Source organism: Gopherus flavomarginatus, chromosome 3, assembly GCF_025201925.1.
Source record: "Gopherus flavomarginatus isolate rGopFla2 chromosome 3, rGopFla2.mat.asm, whole genome shotgun sequence".
Classification (NCBI taxonomy): Eukaryota; Metazoa; Chordata; order Testudines; family Testudinidae; genus Gopherus; species Gopherus flavomarginatus.
This window is the reverse complement of record NC_066619.1, coordinates 87,409,882-87,428,051: the sequence shown is the minus strand read 5'-3', so window position 1 is coordinate 87,428,051 and position 18,170 is coordinate 87,409,882. Positions and strand designations below refer to the sequence as shown.

Genomic DNA, 18,170 nt, shown 5'->3' with positions numbered 1-18,170 from the left:
TAAAAGAAAGCTTTATATAAAAAGAAAGAAAAATACATAAAAATGGTCTCTCTGTATTAAGGTGACAAATACAGGGTCAATTGCTTAAAAGAATATTGAATAAACAGGCTTATTCAAAAAGAATACAATTCAAAGCACTCCAGCAACTATAGACATGTAAATACAAAAAAAAACATATAAATCACTAGCTGATCCTTTGTACTTACAACTGGGAAACAGAAGATTAGAAAGCAAGAAATAGAAAAATCCTTCTCATAGCTGAGAGAGAGTCAGGCAGAAGACCAAGAACAAAGGACTCACACACAAAAAACCCTCCACCCAGATTTGAAAAAGTCTTGTTTCCTGATTGGTCCTCTGGTCAGCTGCTTCAGGTTACTTTTTTTCCAGGTGAAAGACACATTAACCCTTAGCTATCTGTTTATGACAGGGAAGGGGCTCTGGGCTGAGGCAGGGGGTTGGCGTGTGTGAGGGGATACAGGCTCTGGGCTGGGGCCAAGGATGAGGGATTTGGGGTGAAGGAGGGGGCTCCAGGCTGGGGCTGAGAGGTTCAGAGTGTGGGAGGGGGCTTTTGGCTGGGGCAGGAGGTTGGTGTGCGGGGCTGATGTCTCCAGCTGGGGGTGCAGGCTCTGGGGTGGGAGCAGGGATGAGGATTTGGGATGCAGGAGGGGGCTATGGGCTGGGACCGAGGGGTTTGGAAGGTGGAAGTGGGATCAGGGCTGTAGCAGGTCATGGGAGAGGGAGGTGAGGGCTCCAGCTGGGCTGTGGGCTATGGTGTGGGGCTGGAGGTGAGGAGAGTGCTCCAGGTTGGGACCGAGGAGTTCAGAGGGCAAGAGGGGGATCAGGGCTGGGGAAGGGGATTGGAGCATGGGAGGCGGTCAGGGGTGCAGACTCTAGGCAGTGCTTACCTCAAGCATATCCCAGAAGCAGCGGCATTTCCCCACTCCCAAATCCTCTGCTGGCTGCCCCGTCTGCAGGTGCCACCCCTGCAGCTCCCATTGGCCACGGTTCCCAGTAAATGGGAGCTGCGGAACCTGCGATTGAGGCGGGAGCAGCGTGCAGAGCCCTGTGGCTGCCCCTATGTGTAGGACTGCATGGGGGACATGCCTCCGCTTTTGGGAGCCACGCAGAGCCTGCCTTAGTCCCGCTGTGCTCCGATCGGACTTTTAACGGTCGGAGCTACCAGGGTCTCTTTTCGACCAGACGTTCTGGTTAAAAACTGGACACCTGTCAACCCTATGCCTATGTTGGCTGAGAGCTCCTGGTCCCCTTGCTGCTTATAGTGGCTCCAAGCTTCAGGGCCACCACCAGCTGACAGCTCTGGCCCCGTTGCCTTGGGGCTCAAGCAGAAAATGTCATGCAGGTCTCTGAAAATCACAGAATCTGTGACTTCTCTGACCTCCATGACATAATCTTATCTCTACTCATGGTGCACAACAGACTATAGTGCTCTTTCTACAATATTTACTTTTATTAGCCAACCAAATAATACACACACTGCAATCTGTTAAAGGAGAGCGAGAGCAATATAATACACATAGTATTTTCATTATTTACAGCATGGCTTGCAGAAAAACCTGAAGTGTTTGTCATCATCCGCACCATCATCAGCACCACCTGTGGTTGTCATCACAGTGTCTCCCCCACCACGGCATGCAAGCCAGGATACAGCTATTGTAATGTGTTATGCATACACCAACTGGAGTTCAACTCCTTTTCCTTATTTGAACACCTACACCTCACTACTTTTGGAGTGCCCTATTTTTCCTGTGTTATTTTCCTTTTATTTATTAACATTTCATAGAATCATAGAAGATTAGGGTTGGAAGAGACCCCAGGAGGTCATCTAGTCCAACCCCCTGCTCAAAGCAGGACCAACACCAACTAAATCATCCCAGCCAGGGCTTTGCCAAGCCAGGACTTAAAAACCTCTAAGGATGGAGATTCCACCATCTCCCTAGGTAACCCATTCCACCACCCTCCTAGTGAAATATTTATGTCACATTACCATCATAGTAATAGATAAGGAAGTCTAACATTTCACCCCAGCTAACAACAGTCATCTTGCGGTTTCTACTGATCTCTCATAGATATTATTATTGAACACTCACTGATATTTTCAAAACATCAGCATATCTTTAACATAAATACAAAGTCAGCAGGTTTATTAATTTACTTATCCTAAATTTTCTTAGCTTCTTTATCCTAAATCCTAAAGCCTAATTTGGCTAAGCTAAATGTCTTACAAGCCTGAGTCCTACAGGCCCTGTTACTATATTAATTCTTATATATTATATGCTTTTATATTTTATTTTAAGAAATAGTATTTATTTGGTAGTGTGATGACCCAGGGGATGCTTAGAAGGCAATGAAATCCCAGTGAAGAATATGAGGACAGTGTGGAACTCTCTTGGAACTAGAATTGCAGGCTGTCCACAGACTCGGGGAAAACAAGGCCCCCTCGCTAGTCTGTGCTCAGTTTGAGTTGGGGACATGGAGTCTGCTGAGCTGTGTCCTAAGGCGCTCTCTCTCACTCTGTCTCTCTGTTCCCAGGGCCTCCAAGGAAGAGAAATGGACAAGAAGAAGGAAGCCTTGAAGAAACAGCAAGCAAATAGGAGGAAAGAAAGCAAGTCACTGAAGGTAGAGGAGAAGGAAAGAGTCCATAGCAAAGGCTCAGGTTACATGAGACTAGTGAGCCTTTTAAGACCTTGAGCAGTGTGACCTCCCTGTAATTAGGGTTCAGGTCTGTGCTCTTTTGGGCTCTCGGCATTCTGCTCCTTGAGCTAGCTAGTGAGAGTGACTTCCCTGTAATGAGGGTTCAAGTCACAGCCCTGTTGCTTATGGGGGATACTGAGCTCCTTGGAACCTTGAGCAGTGTGACCTCCCTGAATTCAGGGTAAAGGCCCTTCCCTCTGTCCCTTTTGGCCTTATGCCCTGTTGGCAGTCTAGTCAGCATGATAACCCTCTAACAAGGGTTCACATCATAAGCCTCTCTCTTTTATGGTACAGATTGAAGGCTTTGGTACCTTGAGCTGTGCGGCCTCCCTGTAATTCAAGTAAGGTTTCTGTCCTTCAGGCTCTTGGCATTAGGCCCCTGTAGCCAGATAATGCTAATGGACCGCCCTGTAATTCAGGTGCAGGTTGAATCCCTTTCATTTAGAAGGGATTAGGGCTATCTTTGTGCCATTGGCACTGTGACTGTCTTGTAAGTTGAGTTCAGGTCTCCAGCCTCTTGCCCTTTTGGTTTTGTGGGCCGTTGGCAGTCTAGCTAGTGTGAACCCCCTGTAACTAGGGCGTAGGTCGCATCTCTCTTGTTGATAGGGGCTTTAGAGCCAGTTTCATTCCATGGCCCATGTGACCACTCTGTAGCCAAAGTTCAGGTCTTTCCCCTTTTGTCAGTTGCAGTTATGCTTTTTTGTTCAGCCGAGTAACTCTGTGTGATTAGGGTAAAAGTTGCCATCCTCTTGCTTAGGTGAGACATATCTTTGAGCCGTTTGACCGCCCTGTAATGAGGGTTCAGATCAGCCCTTTTGGCCTCTTGATATTATGCTCTTGTGGCTTCCTAGTGAAAGGGACTACCCTGTAATGAGGGTGCAAGTCACGCGGCCGTGGTTTATGGGGCATATTGAGCTGTTGGGAATGCTGAGCAGTGAAACCTCCCTGTAATGAGGGCTCAGGTCTCTGTTGGCAGTCCAGTCAGTATGACAACATCGTAATTAGGGTGCGTGTCATGAGTTTCTCTCTTTTATGGGACATATTGAGGCCTTTGCTGCCTTGACCTGTGTGACCTCCCTGTAATTAAAGTTGCGTCCCTCCTTGACCTACATGGAGGATTGGGGACATTTTAGTAATTTGGGCAGCGTGACCTCCCTGTACCTATGGATCCAGTCCCTTGCCCTTTAGTCTCTTGAAATGATGGTACCATAGCCCGCTGGTCAAAATGAGAAAGAACTTATATATTGCCATTGTACACACTATTTACACTTCTCCCCAGGGCCACCCAGAGGGGGGAGCAAGTGGGGCAATTTGCCCCAGGCCCCGGGCCCCACATGGCCCCCCATGAGAATATAGTATTCTATAATATTGCAACTTTTTTTTTATGAAAAGAGGCCCCTGAAAGTGCTTGGCCCCAGGCCCCCTGAATCCTCTCGGCAGCGCTGTTTCTCCCTAATCCCAGCCCATAAGGAAAAAAAAACAAACCTCTTTTAATACCAGAACAATGCCATAGTTATGTGACGTGGAATTCAACTAAATTTCTACCTATTTTGAGATGCTGGCCAATTAGAAATTGTCAACAGAACTGGAGAATTTCCATCTAAATGTTGACATCATCTTGATAAGTAACACAATATTTCAAATGTATATTTAATTGAGGTGACTACTTGGTTTTAGATGAAATGGAACTGAAAAGTGAGAAGAGAATGCTGACAGGGATAGAGTCCTGTGCTTTATTCATGAATAATGGGAGACAAAAAAGGACAACCTGTCACAAGACCCATTGAAGAAAAGGCCAGAGACAAAGAAGGAGAACCAGTAGAGAAAAGTAACACAAAAAACTAAGGGAAGACAAAGTCAAGGAAAAGTTACAGTGTCCAAAAGGTGGCTTATAACCAACCATAACACACACTACTGATATCTGCAACATACTTGTAACTTCTATTAATCACATAATAATGCTGCACAAACTATTTATAAATGTACCCTTAATATAAGCAATGACCTTGAAGCGTTATTAATTTATGACAGAGTCCAAAATTTCTGCAGAGAAAATGCTTTCTGTGTAGCCAAGATCAATAATCTTCTAGGGGACTTATGAGTCCCAATTAGTGAAGAGAGAGCTACATTTATAAGGGAAGTATGTAACAATAGCAAATAGGAGTTTGGAGTGAACTGGCATAATTGAATTACATCCATCTACTTGATACTATTGAGCTTAGGATGTAAAGAGCGGGATAGTAAGGAAAACATTGCTAGATGATGCAGAAATAGATAACATCTATGCATAAAAATATTAAAATCAATAACCTTCAGATAATTAAGCTGACAAATCTACCTCCATTTGCAGTTTAGGTAAAAAAAGGCAATGATTGATAGTCATTTCATTCAGATGATTCACAAATACTTACTATATATGCAGCCGTAAACCTCAATACGCATTCCAATTCTACCATTGGGATTCCAGTCCAAGGGGACAAAACGGAGAAATCTTGCTTTGATGGAATGTTGAAGCTTATTGTGCACAACACTGTCTGCATTTGTGTTTCCTGAAAAAGCCTAGAAGAAAACAAAAAAGGATAACAATATCCATACTGCATATAGAAGTAAACAGAAGTGTTATTGACCTACTGTTCATTTTAGAGCCTTACCCTACAAACACTTATGGATGTGAGTAAATTTACTTACGTGGGTAGCCCCATTGAATTCCATGGAAATACTCACAAGAGCAAACTCACTCAGATGCTTAAGTGTTTTCAGGATAAAAAAAACTTAGTAATGTATCTATCCATCCAACTATTTGAGTGCTTTCAATCTTTTATACTTTAAGTGAAACTGTTTTTTTAAAAAATCCCCTAAGAACTCTATGTTGTGATACCCTTATGCGTCAGGGTATTATGCCATCTAAAATTCCTTGTATATATCATGGATAGGTTATTGTTATACCTCAGAGGGAATTTAAAATCTAATACCTTGTTGCACTTTGGCTGTGAACTGTAGTAAAACCCAAGAATTACTGTTTCTAGAGAGAGAGCTCATCTTGCGAATAGGACTTTAGGTTGCCAGCTACTTGAGACAACTTTTTATAAGAAGAATTTAAATACAGCAATTTTGGAAAAACAAAAAGAAAATCTGCACGTGTACTTTATTTTATAGGTAAAGGGAGAAAACAGTTCTTTTTTAAAAAAAGCTTGTATTGGCAACAATAATTTTATTTTTATTTCTTGCAAGGTGTACCATTGCTTTAGTTAATGAAAGAAAATAAGTGAAACATCTCCTCTACTAAATATTACAAACTTAGGTATTTTAAAAACCAGAAAAATAAAGTCTGTTTTCGGATGCTTAGTTCCATTTTTTTTTAATTACTGAGGTTTGTGAAATAAAAACATGCAACAAAATATTCAAAACAGATAAATTTTGGGTTTCAGTGTTTGACAATTTAGACAGATTGCTATCCCTGAAATATGTTGGTTAACTGAAGCATAGCAAATAGGATACATTTCCATATGAGGACCACAGGAACATCTTAAATTTGAATGATCAGTACATCTCCATTTCCATTATGTTTTGATTGCCTAGGAGACATTTGCTATCACTGTATGCCATGGATTTGTTGTGACCATAGAATGAGATTTTAAAAAGGAACATTCTGGTTTACACTTCTCATCTCCTCTTTATTTTGAAGTGGAGGCAATTCATCATGAGTCTCCCTCCATAAAAATAAAGCTTCCCGCTTTCCCTCCCGCATCCTAGTGGAATTTCAAATTAATTGTCAGTTCAGAACATTGAGTATGAAGAAACAGCTAGTGAACAGGCTCATTAGAGCTAACCTATTAAGTCAGTAATAAGTAATGAGAGTCAGCAACTTTAAATATCTAAACCATTTGCAGCTTCATGCTCGATAATCTCACTTTCACAGTAGAAGGCAGAAACACTCTATAACAAACACAGGAGAACTACTACTATTTTTAGTATGAGACCCTTCCTAAATTCTTGTCCCTTTGAATTGTATTTGTAGTCACTAACAGAGGTAACTGCTATTGAATGTGCCAATTAATTTGCTGACTGAACCAGAACCCAAACTCCAGAAGTTTAAGTGCTATGAGCAAATTAAGTGTTCCATTAAGATTTCAATTTTTTCTAAGATGGTTTCTTGAAGGCATGCACCTAGCAAAAATGAGTTGTTAAGTTTTGAATAAAGTATGTAAATGCCTGATTTGTTACTTCAGGGGATACTTGAGCCATGTGCTCTTAATTTAAAATTAGGTTTCTGATAAAAATAATCTAAAAGTGAAACACATTCTCCTTTACACCACTCTAAATGGTTAGTTTTGAAAATAAGATTTTCCAGCTGTTTTGCAACACTTTTAGCCAGGAATGCTGCCCGCTTCTTTGCTGCCTTATGCGGCAAAAGGTCCTGCCCCTGAAATGCCACCCCTGACAGAGGCGCAGCAGGTCCCGCCCCTGAAATGCCACCCCCGACTGAGGCGACGGAAGGTCCGGCCACTGCAGTCATCGCCGCCCAAATGTTAGCGCCCTAGGCGACTGCCTAGGTCGCCTAATGGGTTGTGCCGGCCCTGCTTTTAGCTGGAAAGAACAAATTCTAAAGTATATTTATTTCAGGCTCCTTGTCCCAATCTACTTCCCTCTCCCTCTCCTACCCTCCAATCACCTCTACACTGCCTGGGCCTGGAGAGGATGTGTGTCACTGAAAGTACAGGAAATATTGACTCCCTGATCTCAACTCAGGTGTCTGGAGCCAGACCCAGAATGGCCAGTTGCAACCCAAAGCTAAAACTGCAGCAAAACCGTACTCAGCCCTGGGACAGAGCATGCCCAGCATGAATAGAATCTTCTAAAACTGAAGTAATATCTACTGAACATGAGTGAACTGAAATTTTTCAAAGTCTTATAAACTTGGCTAAATTCTGGTGGATTTTCATAGGGACAGCTAAAAGCACATCCTTCACACAATGGCCAACCCCCCTAGACATAGAAATTTTAAGTCTATGTTTCAAAGCACAGGGAAGCTAGAGCTTTTCAAATAAAGGTCACCAGAATTTTTTATTGTGGACAAAGTAACACATTTTACTCTTGCCTAGTTACTGGAAACTGCTGAACTGTTTTGGCTGAAAAATCCTTCCTTAGCCACCATTTTCCTCCTGAGGCAAATTCCTGGCCTGAAAAATTTCAGCCTGAATGATCAAAGTTTGACAAAGTCACAAGCAACTGAAAACAGGATTGTATCATGAGAATTGTGAGCAACCTCAATAAAAGTCAAAATATGCATCTTTTAAAGAATGTGGCAGGAGTGTAGAAACCCAGTCAGTGCAAGATTACAGCAAAGTGTTAACACGGACGTTCCTTCTGCCCATCTCTGTTGTCTGCCCAGATGGAAGTTAAAAATCATTTTCTAAAACACAAAAGGTACAATTCATACCCAAAATTCCTTTTTCCAGTAAAGTAAGTTTCAGTGTGCAACATTGTGGGCGAGATATTGGTGTACTGAAGCACTGATTGATCTGTTCTTCAGGACCATGAGGGTTAAAAGATACTGCTCCATAAATGCAAAATTTATTAGCATTATTTAAATACAAATTCTAAGTTGATTTTCAAATAGATAAATATTGCATTAAGGTCCCAATATAAGGCCAGACCATTCCTTAGAAGAGAACAAATTTGCAAAGGGGACTCAAAACACACTGACTCTAATTAAAATGCCCTTCTTCCCAAAGTCCTAAAAACACTAGCCCTTTCCTCCCCTGAGAACTGTTAGTGCATGAGTCAGGTAAAAATCAGAGCCAAAAAAACACATCAAGATATTTAAAACTGAAACAAAAAGAACAGTTAACAAGACATACCAAAAGCTTTACCGCTCAATTATACTGCTTTTCATTAAAAACAAAACAAAAGAAAACAACGAGGAGTACTTGTGGCACGTTAGAGACTAACAAATTCATTTGGGCATAAGCTTTTATGGTCTAAACTCCAGTTCATCAGATGCATGGAGTGGAAAGTATAGTAGGAAGATATATATATATATATATATATATATATATATATATATATAGTGGCAGAGCTCTGACCTTGCCCCTGTGGGTCCTGCACTTCTAAGCGGTTTATGCTAGCCTCAGTGGCTCACTGTGACCCTCCATGTAGCCCTTCTCTCTCTAGGGCCAGGGTTACAGTCTACTGAGTCTTTTTCATCATAGTCCAGCAAGGAGGTTGGTGAGAGAACTTCCATAGTCTCTGTTGTCCCTGGGAGTTTCTTTCAGAACAGTTTAGCCTCCTGTCCTGAGAGCAGGGCCGCCTGGGGAGGGGAGGGGGGGCAAGAGGGGCAATTTGCCCCAGGCCCCGGGCTCCTCAAGGGCCCCCACGAGAGTTTTTCAGGGCCCCTGGAGTGGGGTCCTTCACTCGCTTGGGGGCCCCAGAAAACTCTTGCGGGGCCGGGCCCTGGAGCTTCTTCTGCTCCCGGTCTTCGCTGGCGGGGGAGTCCTTCCGCTCTGGGGCAGAAGGACCCCCCGCCATCGCATTACAGCCGAAGTGGGACCTGCCGCCGAAGAGCAACCCGGTCTTCGGCGGTAATTCAGTGGCGGGGGGCCCTTCCGTTCAGGGACCCGCAGCCGAAGTGCCCCGAAGACCCACGGCGGGGGCGCCCGCCACCGAATTACGGCCGAAGAGCGGGCTGCACTTCGGTGGCGGGTCCCATTTCGGCGGTAATTTGCCGGCGGGGGGCCCCCGCTGCGGGTCTTCGGGGCACTTCAGCGGCGGGTCCCAGAACGGAAGGGCCTCCCGCCGCTGAACAGGGCCGGCTCTAGACATTTCGCCGTGCGGAGGGGCCCCCTGCCGCTTGCCAGTCCCACGGCTCCGGTGGACCTCCCGCAGGCATGGCTGCGGAGGGTCTGCTGGTCCCGTGGCTCCGGTGGACCTCCCGCAGGCGTGCCTGCGGATGCTCCACTGGAGCCGCGGGACCAGCAGACCCTCTGCAGGCACGCCTGCGAGAGGTCCACCGGAGCCGCCTGCCGCCGATGGCCCCAGGCCACCGGAATCCTCTAGGCGGTCCTGCCTGAGAGGGGCCTGACTTCCCCTCCCAGGAGATGTTCCTGTAGTGGTGGGTTGGGGGGAACCCAGACCCACCCTCTACTCTGGGTTCCAGCCCAGGGACCCTAATAGTAGCAGCTGTTGGCAGCCGACCTTTCACTGCCAGAGCTGCTACATTTCCCTGGGCCACTTCCCCACAGCTCTCCGGCTTCTCCCTTCTTCACCCTTACCTTAGGGCTCCCTTAACAATGGTTTGAGGGTGTCTTCATTAACCAGCCCTTCAGCCACACTTCCTCTCCTCTGGCCCCCTGGCTCTCCTTTGCCTGACTGGAGTGAGCCCTTTTTATAGTATCAGTGGGGCCTTAATTAGAATCAGGTGGTCACATTAGCTTAATGGCCTCACCTGTCCCTTTGCAGGTTAATTAGAGTCAGGTGTTCTCATTAGCTTGGAGCAGCCCCTGCTCTGGTCAGTCAGGAACAGAAAACTGTTAATCCAGTGGCCAGTATATCTGCCCTCTGCTATTCTGCTGTACTCAACTGGCCTGGGTCTATCACAATACACACACACACACACACACACACACACACAACATGAAAAGATGGGTGTTGCCAGCCAACTCTAAAGAGACAAATCAATTAAGATGGGCTATTATCAGCAGGAGAAAAAAAACTTTTGTAGTGATAAACAGGATGGCCCATTTCAAACAGTTGACAAGAAGGTGTGAGTAACAGTAGGGAGGACAATTAGCATGGAGAAATCGTTTTTAGTTTGTATAATGACCCACCCATTCCCAGTCTTTATTCAAGCCTAATTTAATGGCGCCCAGTTTGCAAATTAATTCCAGTTCTGCAGTTTCTCGCTGGAGTCTGTTTTTGAAGTATTTTGGTGAAGAATTGTGACTTTTAGGTCTGTAATTGACTATCCAGGGAGGTTGAAGTGTTCTCCAACTGGTTTTTTAATGTTATAATTCTTCAAGTCTCATTTGTGTCCATTTATTCTTTTGCGTAGACTGCCCGATTTGGCCAATATACATGGCAGAGGGGCATTGCTGGCTCATATCACATTGGTAGATGTGCAGGTGAACGAGCCCCTGATGGTATGGCTGATGTGATTAGGTCCTATGATGCTGTCTCTTGAATAGATATGTGGACAGAGCTGGCAGTGGGCTTTGTTCCAAGGATAGGTTCCTGGGTTAGTGTTTTTTTTTGTGTGGTGTGTGGTTACTGGCGAGTATTTGCTTCAGGTTGGGGGTGGAGGCTGTCTGTAAGCGATGACAGGCCTGTCTCCCAAGATCTGTGAGAATGAGGGATCGTCCTTCAGGATAGGTTGTAGATCCTTGATGTTGCGCTGGAGAGGTTTTAGTTGGGGGCTGGAGGTGATGGCTAGTGGCATTCTGTTACTTTCTTTGTTGGGCCTGTCTTGGATTAGGTGACTTCTGGGTATTCTTCAGGCTCTTTCAATCTGTTTCTTCACTTCAGCAGGTGGGTATTGTAGTTTTAAGAATGCTTGATAGAGATCTTGTAGGTGTCTGTCTCTGTCTGAGGGATTGGAGCAAATGTGGTTATATCTTAGAGCTTGGCTGTAGACAACGGATTGTGTGATGTGATCTGGATGAAAGCTGGAGGCATGTAGGTAAGTATAGCAGTCAGTAGGTTTCCTGTATAGGGTGGTGATTATGTGACCATTGCTTATTAGCACTGTAGTGTCCAGGAAGGGGATCTCTTGTGTGGACTGGTCCAGGCTGAGGTTGATGGTGGGATGGAAATTGTTGAAATCCTGGTGGAATTCCTCAAGGGCTTCTTTTCCATGGGTCAAGATGATGAAGATGTCATCAATGTAGCGCAAGTAGAGTAGAGGCATTAGGGGATGAGAGCTGAGGAAACGTTCTAACTCAGCCATAAAAGTGTTGGCACACTGTGGGGCATGTGGGTACCCATAGCAGTGCCACTGACTTGAAGGTATACATTGTCCCTAAATGTGAAATAGTTGTGAGTGAGGACAAAGTCACGAAGTGCAGTCACCAGGTTTGCCATGACATTATTGGGGATACTGTTCCTGATGGCTTGTAGTTCATCTTTGTGTAGAGGTTAGAGGGCTTCTACATCCATAGCAGCCAGAATGGAGTTTTCTGGAAGATCATCAGTTGTCTGTAGTTTCCTCAGGAAGTTAGTGGTGTCCCGAAGATAGCTGGGAGTGCTGGTAGTGTAGGACCTGATGAGGGCGTCTACATTGCCAGGCAATCCTGCTGTCAGGGTGCCAATGTTTGAGATGATGGGGCATCCAGGATTTCCAGGTTTATGGATCTTGGGTAGCAGATAGAATACCCCTGGTTGAGGTTCCAGGGGTGTGTCTGTGCAGATTTGTTCCTGTGCCTTTTCAGGGCATCCAAATTCTCATCTTTCATCTGCACTTTGTTTGTTGACAGAGGTGACCATTAAAAAGTCACCAATTACTTGTACATTAATTTTATTAACAAATCTACATTTCATCTGTAATTTTAACCAGAGGGTTTACAAAACTGCACCAGTATAAAAAAAATACAGTTTCTGTGTGCATCACTTTGTTAAATATAAGGCTGCCAGAAAAAAAACATGTAGTTATAATACTTAGCTCTCATATAATACTTTTAGGCTATAGATTTTATAGCATTTAAAAATGATGGTAAATATCATCATCTCTATTTCACAGATGGTGAAACTGAGAGACAGCTGGTTAAATGAGTTGCCAAAGGTAACACAGTAGGTCAGGGAGAAAGTCAAGAATAAACCTATATCCCCTGACTCTCAGGGTTAAAATATTTGCAATACCCCTTTGCAAGTAGTTATGTAACCATGATTTTTATGTTGCTCCCTAAATTTGTATTAAAGAATAAACCAGATGTTCCCTATACTTAAGCAAAAGATAAAACGTAAAAGATTTGAATGGTGACCACCATACTTCAGGATTGAAATCTATTTAGACTCTTCCACTTGAATCTTGTATTATCAGCCATCTCATTGCATTACTTATATGTGGTTTGAAAGCTATATTTAGTCATGTTCATGTTTAGGATCATATTAATACTGATGTATTATTTTCAATCAGTTTGGGCATGTAATTTCACCACAGCACAATTACCAAGGATTTAGATGGACAGTCTGCACACTGCTATTAGTGCCATCTTTCCTGTCACCCTTTGACAGACTCTCTTAACTCCACTTTTCTTGACAATAATGCATAAAACCCTCAAAATAGCATCAAATGCTTAAACAGACCTTACCAAAAAGGACTATGTGGATGGAAGGTTTTCATTTTATTTTTGTTAGATTTAGATAAAGATACCTAAGTGCCACACATATATTGAGGTGCTCTCTGATGTCAGTTCAAGTGCCTGGATCCCACAGCAGCCCAGAGCCAAATTAGGGTGAAATTTCATATGAACAGCAAATGTCATAACACCTCTGCCAAATATCAAGACAATCTTCCAAAACATGTGGTCACTAGAACTTTTCAAATAAAAGGTTACTAGAACATGGGAAAAAACAACATTTTTTTCCTAGCTTCTCTCAGAAATAACTGAATATTTGTGGCTGAATTGTTAAATAAATAAAATCAGCCCAAACCAAAATTTAAACCTAAATAGTTAAAGTTTGGCAAAATTATAAACACCTGAAAACAAGTTCTTATCATGGAAAGTACTGGGTAAACTTAATGATAAACGGTGCTATCAACCTAATCTATAATAGGTGATTCTATATAATATAAATAATCGTGCTAACTGCAATTTTGATCGTTGAAATTACAGTATCCTAGGTGAACTGATCATAGTAAAAAATTACTAAATATGTCATTTATTGTCCAAAATCCAATACAGACCAAAGTGCCTTAAAAAAATTCTTTAAAATGTACTCTGTTGAAGAGACACTACCAAGTTTAATAGTCCATATATATTTGCAAGCAATTCTTTCATGTATATATTATAAAAATACATGCTTAATTGAGAAAACCTACAAAAATAAAGCACTGTGCAGGTGTTGAAGAAGAATTTTTAAAAAGTGACATGGAAAAAAAAATAAACTAAAATTTCCCTGAGTTGACAATTTTTAAAATGCAAGAGAAGGAATCATGTCAGCCATTTGCTGCAGACAATAATCCTCATTTTATTAAACTGAAATTTACTAAGTGTCTGATTCAGCAACAGTATCTAAAGCCTTTTGGAACATGCAAGCATTGGAAAGTAACAACAGCTACTTATTCCATGATGGGTCAACAAAAGCTTGGTTCACTGCAGAAAGCAATTAAAATCTTCAGCTCCATAGTGAGGCATTATGTTGCTGCTTTGCAGTCGCAGAGTTCACGTCAAAATCAACCCAATTTCCTGGACACAACAATTCTTGATTCTTAGAGCAGTCCATCTTGCGATTCAGTTGACCTTATAATCATTGGGCACAAGGGTTCTCAAACTTAGTGCACTGCGACAACAAAATTTCTGACATGAAAGATCTCTACACAACACCAGGAGGGGGTGTCATGGTATAATTCCCCACTCCGAACCTTAGCGTCCAAAAGATGGGGTACCAGCATGAATTCCTTTAAGCTTAATTACCAGCTTAGAACCTGTAGCGCTGCCACCAACCAGGAATTCCAGTGCCTGGTACACTCTGGTCCCCCCAAGACCTTGCCCGGGGAACCCCAAGACCCAGACCCTCTGGATCTTACCACAAGGAAAGTAAACCCTTTCCACCACTGTTGCCTCTCCCAGGCTTCCCCTCTCTGGGTTACCCTGGAAGATCACTGTGATTCAAACTCCTTAAATCTTACAACAGAGAGGAAAATGCACCTTCCCCCCTCCTTCTCTCTCCTCCTCCCAGACTCTCCCTGAGAGAGACAGTAATCCTAACACAGAGAGAAATTAGCCTCTCTCTCCCCCTTCCCTCCTTTCTCTCCACCAATTCCCTGGTGGATCCAGACCCCATCCCCTGGGGTCTCACACCAGAATAAAAAAACAATCAGGTTCTTAAACAAGAAACTTTTAATTAAAGAGAGAAAAACAGTAAAAATTATCTTTGTAAATTTAAAATGGAATAGGTACAGGGTCTTTCAGCTATAGACACTGGGAATACCCTCCCAGCCTAAGTATACAAGTACAAATTAAAATCCTCCCAGCCAAATACACATTTGAACTCCTCCCAGCCAAATACACATTTGCAAATAAAGAAAACAAACATAAGCCTAACTCGCTTTATCTACCTAGTACTCACTATTTTGAATCTATAAGAACCTGTATCAGGGAGATTGGAGAGAAACCTGGTTGCACATCTGGTCACTTTCAGAACCCAGAGGGAACAACCACCAAAAACTAACAGCACACACACAAACTTCCCACCCTCAAGATTTGAAAGGATCCTGTCCCCTGATTGGTCCTCTGGTCAGGTGACAGCCTGGCTCACTGATCTTGTTAACCCTTTACAGGCAAAAGAAAGATGAAGTACTTCTGTTCTATTAACTCTTACTTATCTGTTTATGACAGGGGGACCAAAGCCTGAGTCTGACCGAGACTCATTGACCCAGCCGGGGGACCAAAGCCTGAGGCCTGCCACCCAAGGCTGAAGCCCTCGAGCTTTGGCCCTGGGTACTGCGGCTCAGGCTTTGACTTTGGGCCCAGGTGCTAGCAAGTCTACCACCATCCCTTCCGATCCCATTAAAACAGGGTTGTAACCCACTTTGGGGTCCTGACCCATAGTTTGAGAACTGCTAGGCTAGAATATGTTTTCTCCTGATGGGGAGATAGTGAATCAGAGCCCAGGCCTGGTCTGGGTAAAACAATTCATCGGGAAGAAGGACCTTTTGTTTCCATTTACAGTGAAGACAATCTCACATAGTTGGAAACCTGTTGGAAAGGTTCCCCCTGAGCTTTTTTAAAGCTGGTATATTTATCTTTGGGCTGCACAACCCTTCTCAATCTCCTAGGCTGAGTTTTACATTGGTGTTATCAGGAAGTGGGAACCAGACACATTCAGGCTGGAGTCCCTTTAAAATTCATCCTTAGATGCTTAGTCATTTGGGGAAAAACCCAGCCACACATTAGGACACCGAGCAACTCACAGAACATGCTCAGTGAGCCCCAACGAGAGGAGTCTTTCTCAGTACATTAAGACATTGGTGTTAACCTAGAGGGAATTGCACCTTGGAATGAAGTGCTATCTCAGTGACCGTATAACCTAGGTGGCCTGTACAACTTTCCAGCAACTGCCAAAGCTCCTTTTCAGCTCAATAGGGACCTCAAAGGAGTTGATCTAAAATTAATAGATTAAAGTTTGGAGTTTTAAACTATGTATCTTAATAGGCTTACAACTGTTGGCATTTATAGTTAGTGCATTTCACACTGTAATTATCATGTTTATCTTGTAGCATGCTCTTGTTAGGTTCTATCTTGAGTAAATCTGTTTAACAAGGTGTTTGATCTGGTAAGGCCAGTGTCCTATAGAGAATGCTTCTGACAGGCTCACGAGCATGCTCAATAGATCTGAATGTATGAAGAGGAACTATTGGCATGACAAGGCTTCTATATGGGAAACTATTCATAATGGAGGTTATTTAAGCTTCTTCAAGACCTTACTGACCTGAGGATAGCATTTCCTGGGGGACTCAGCGCTCACTCTCGCTGCTTACATACAATATATCTTACTGCAGACATCCAGTGACAACTCTCTGTTGTATTAATGCAGCAGTCACCTTGTGTCCTACCTCATTCATTCTAATGCAGAAATGAGTTACAAAATAAGTAAAATAATCTGCCACCATTAAGGGGATCCCTTGTAGCAATACAAACATAACTTTATACTACATGTTACATCCCCCCTTAAAAATCAACACAATAAATCTAACCAAACTTCATTAATTTCTAGCAAGATGTGACCATGTAACTATGAAAATATCATGTTTTGTTTGTTCACTGTAAATTAAAAAAAACATATTGTGACAAAATTCCTCCTCTACCTTGGTGGGTCCTGTGCTTATTGGTGGATTTGCTCACCTCAGTGATCTTCCCCTCTGGTGGAACCCACAGTCTGGGTCAGCTGCTCCTGTGTCTGATCAGGAGTTCAGAGGTTTGGGGGGAACCTGGGCCCGTCCTCTACTCCGGGTTCCAGCCCAGGGCCCTGTGGATTGCAGCTGTCTATAGTGCCTCTTGTAACAGCTGCATGACAGCTACAATTCCCTGGGCTACTTCCCAATGGCCTCCTCTAAACACCTTCTTTATCCTCACCACAGGACCTTCCTCCTGGTGTCTGATAACGCTTGATTGTCTGATAATTCTCCAATCCTCCAGTAGCACACCCTCTCAGTCTCAGTTCCTTGCACCTCTTGCTCCCAGCTCCTCACACACGCTTCCTCTCCTCTGGCTCCTCCCTGCCTGACTGGGGTGAGCTCCTTTTAAAACCCAGGTGCCCTGATTAGCCTGCTTTGATTGGCTGCAGGTGTTCCAATCAATGTAGATATCTCCACTGCCTTCTAGAAAGATCTTAATTGGCCCCAGGTGCCTTGATTAACCTGGAGCAACTGCCATTTGGTTACCACGGTCCTAGGGATTTCTTTAGCCTGGGGCTAACATACCTGTTCTTCAGTACTTTACTGTAGCCATCTGGCCTTGCCCCATCACAATATGTATTTCTCTCTGTGAATATATGGACATTCAGAGAGCCTGTCAGATCAAAAGATCAAAAGCTGAACTGAAATTCTGTATTAACACTCACAACATAAGAATCTTTAATTACCTTTGCCTTTGAACAAGATCTTCAAGGATTAGCTAACTCTAACTGATACAAATACAGGTATCTATATTTTAAAATATAGAATCAACTAAGAACCACAATAATTTGACTTTTGATGTTCTCACAGAGAACTATGATGATCTTTGAGCATAACAACCAAAATATTGTTTATTTGAATTAGGTCAATCAAAATATAAAATTTGTGATCAACCTATCCTCTATGTAGAGAGCACTTTCTAGATCTTGGCTGCAAGGCCTCTATCCTTTCTATTTTCAAATCCCCTCCTGAAGTCCAACTTGTTCCACAGTCCTTTGTAAAAGAAGCAGATTGATTAATAGCAGCAGGGGGTGAGAGTAAATTGAGATGTTCTATAATATACGAACTAATAAACCCCAAGACATTATCAAACGTTTTATCTAAGGGTATGTCTACACTTACTGGGTATCGACGCTGCAGTGATCGATGCACCAGTGGTTGATTTAGTGGGGCTAGTGAAGACTCCGCTAAATAGACTGCAGATTGCTCTCCAGTACTACACTGGACCGAGAAGCATAAGGTAAGTTGATGGGAGAGTTTCTCCCATCGACCCAGTGTGGTGTAGACACTGCAGTATGTTGACCTAAGCTATGTCAACTCCAGCTCCATGAATAACTCATGTAGCTGG

At 43.3% G+C, this 18,170-nt stretch overlaps 1 protein-coding gene across 1 annotated transcript in view; it reads right to left on the bottom strand.

Annotated features, from left to right (window-relative positions):
* The window catches only part of CNTNAP4 (contactin associated protein family member 4), a 290,556-nt gene that overhangs the window by 101,834 nt on the left and 170,552 nt on the right, over positions 1-18,170 (bottom strand). The window contains exon 4 of the mRNA XM_050946065.1: positions 5,124-5,271. Coding sequence (XP_050802022.1) covers positions 5,124-5,271 — 148 coding nt within the window. The remainder of the gene's footprint in view (positions 1-5,123; positions 5,272-18,170) is intronic.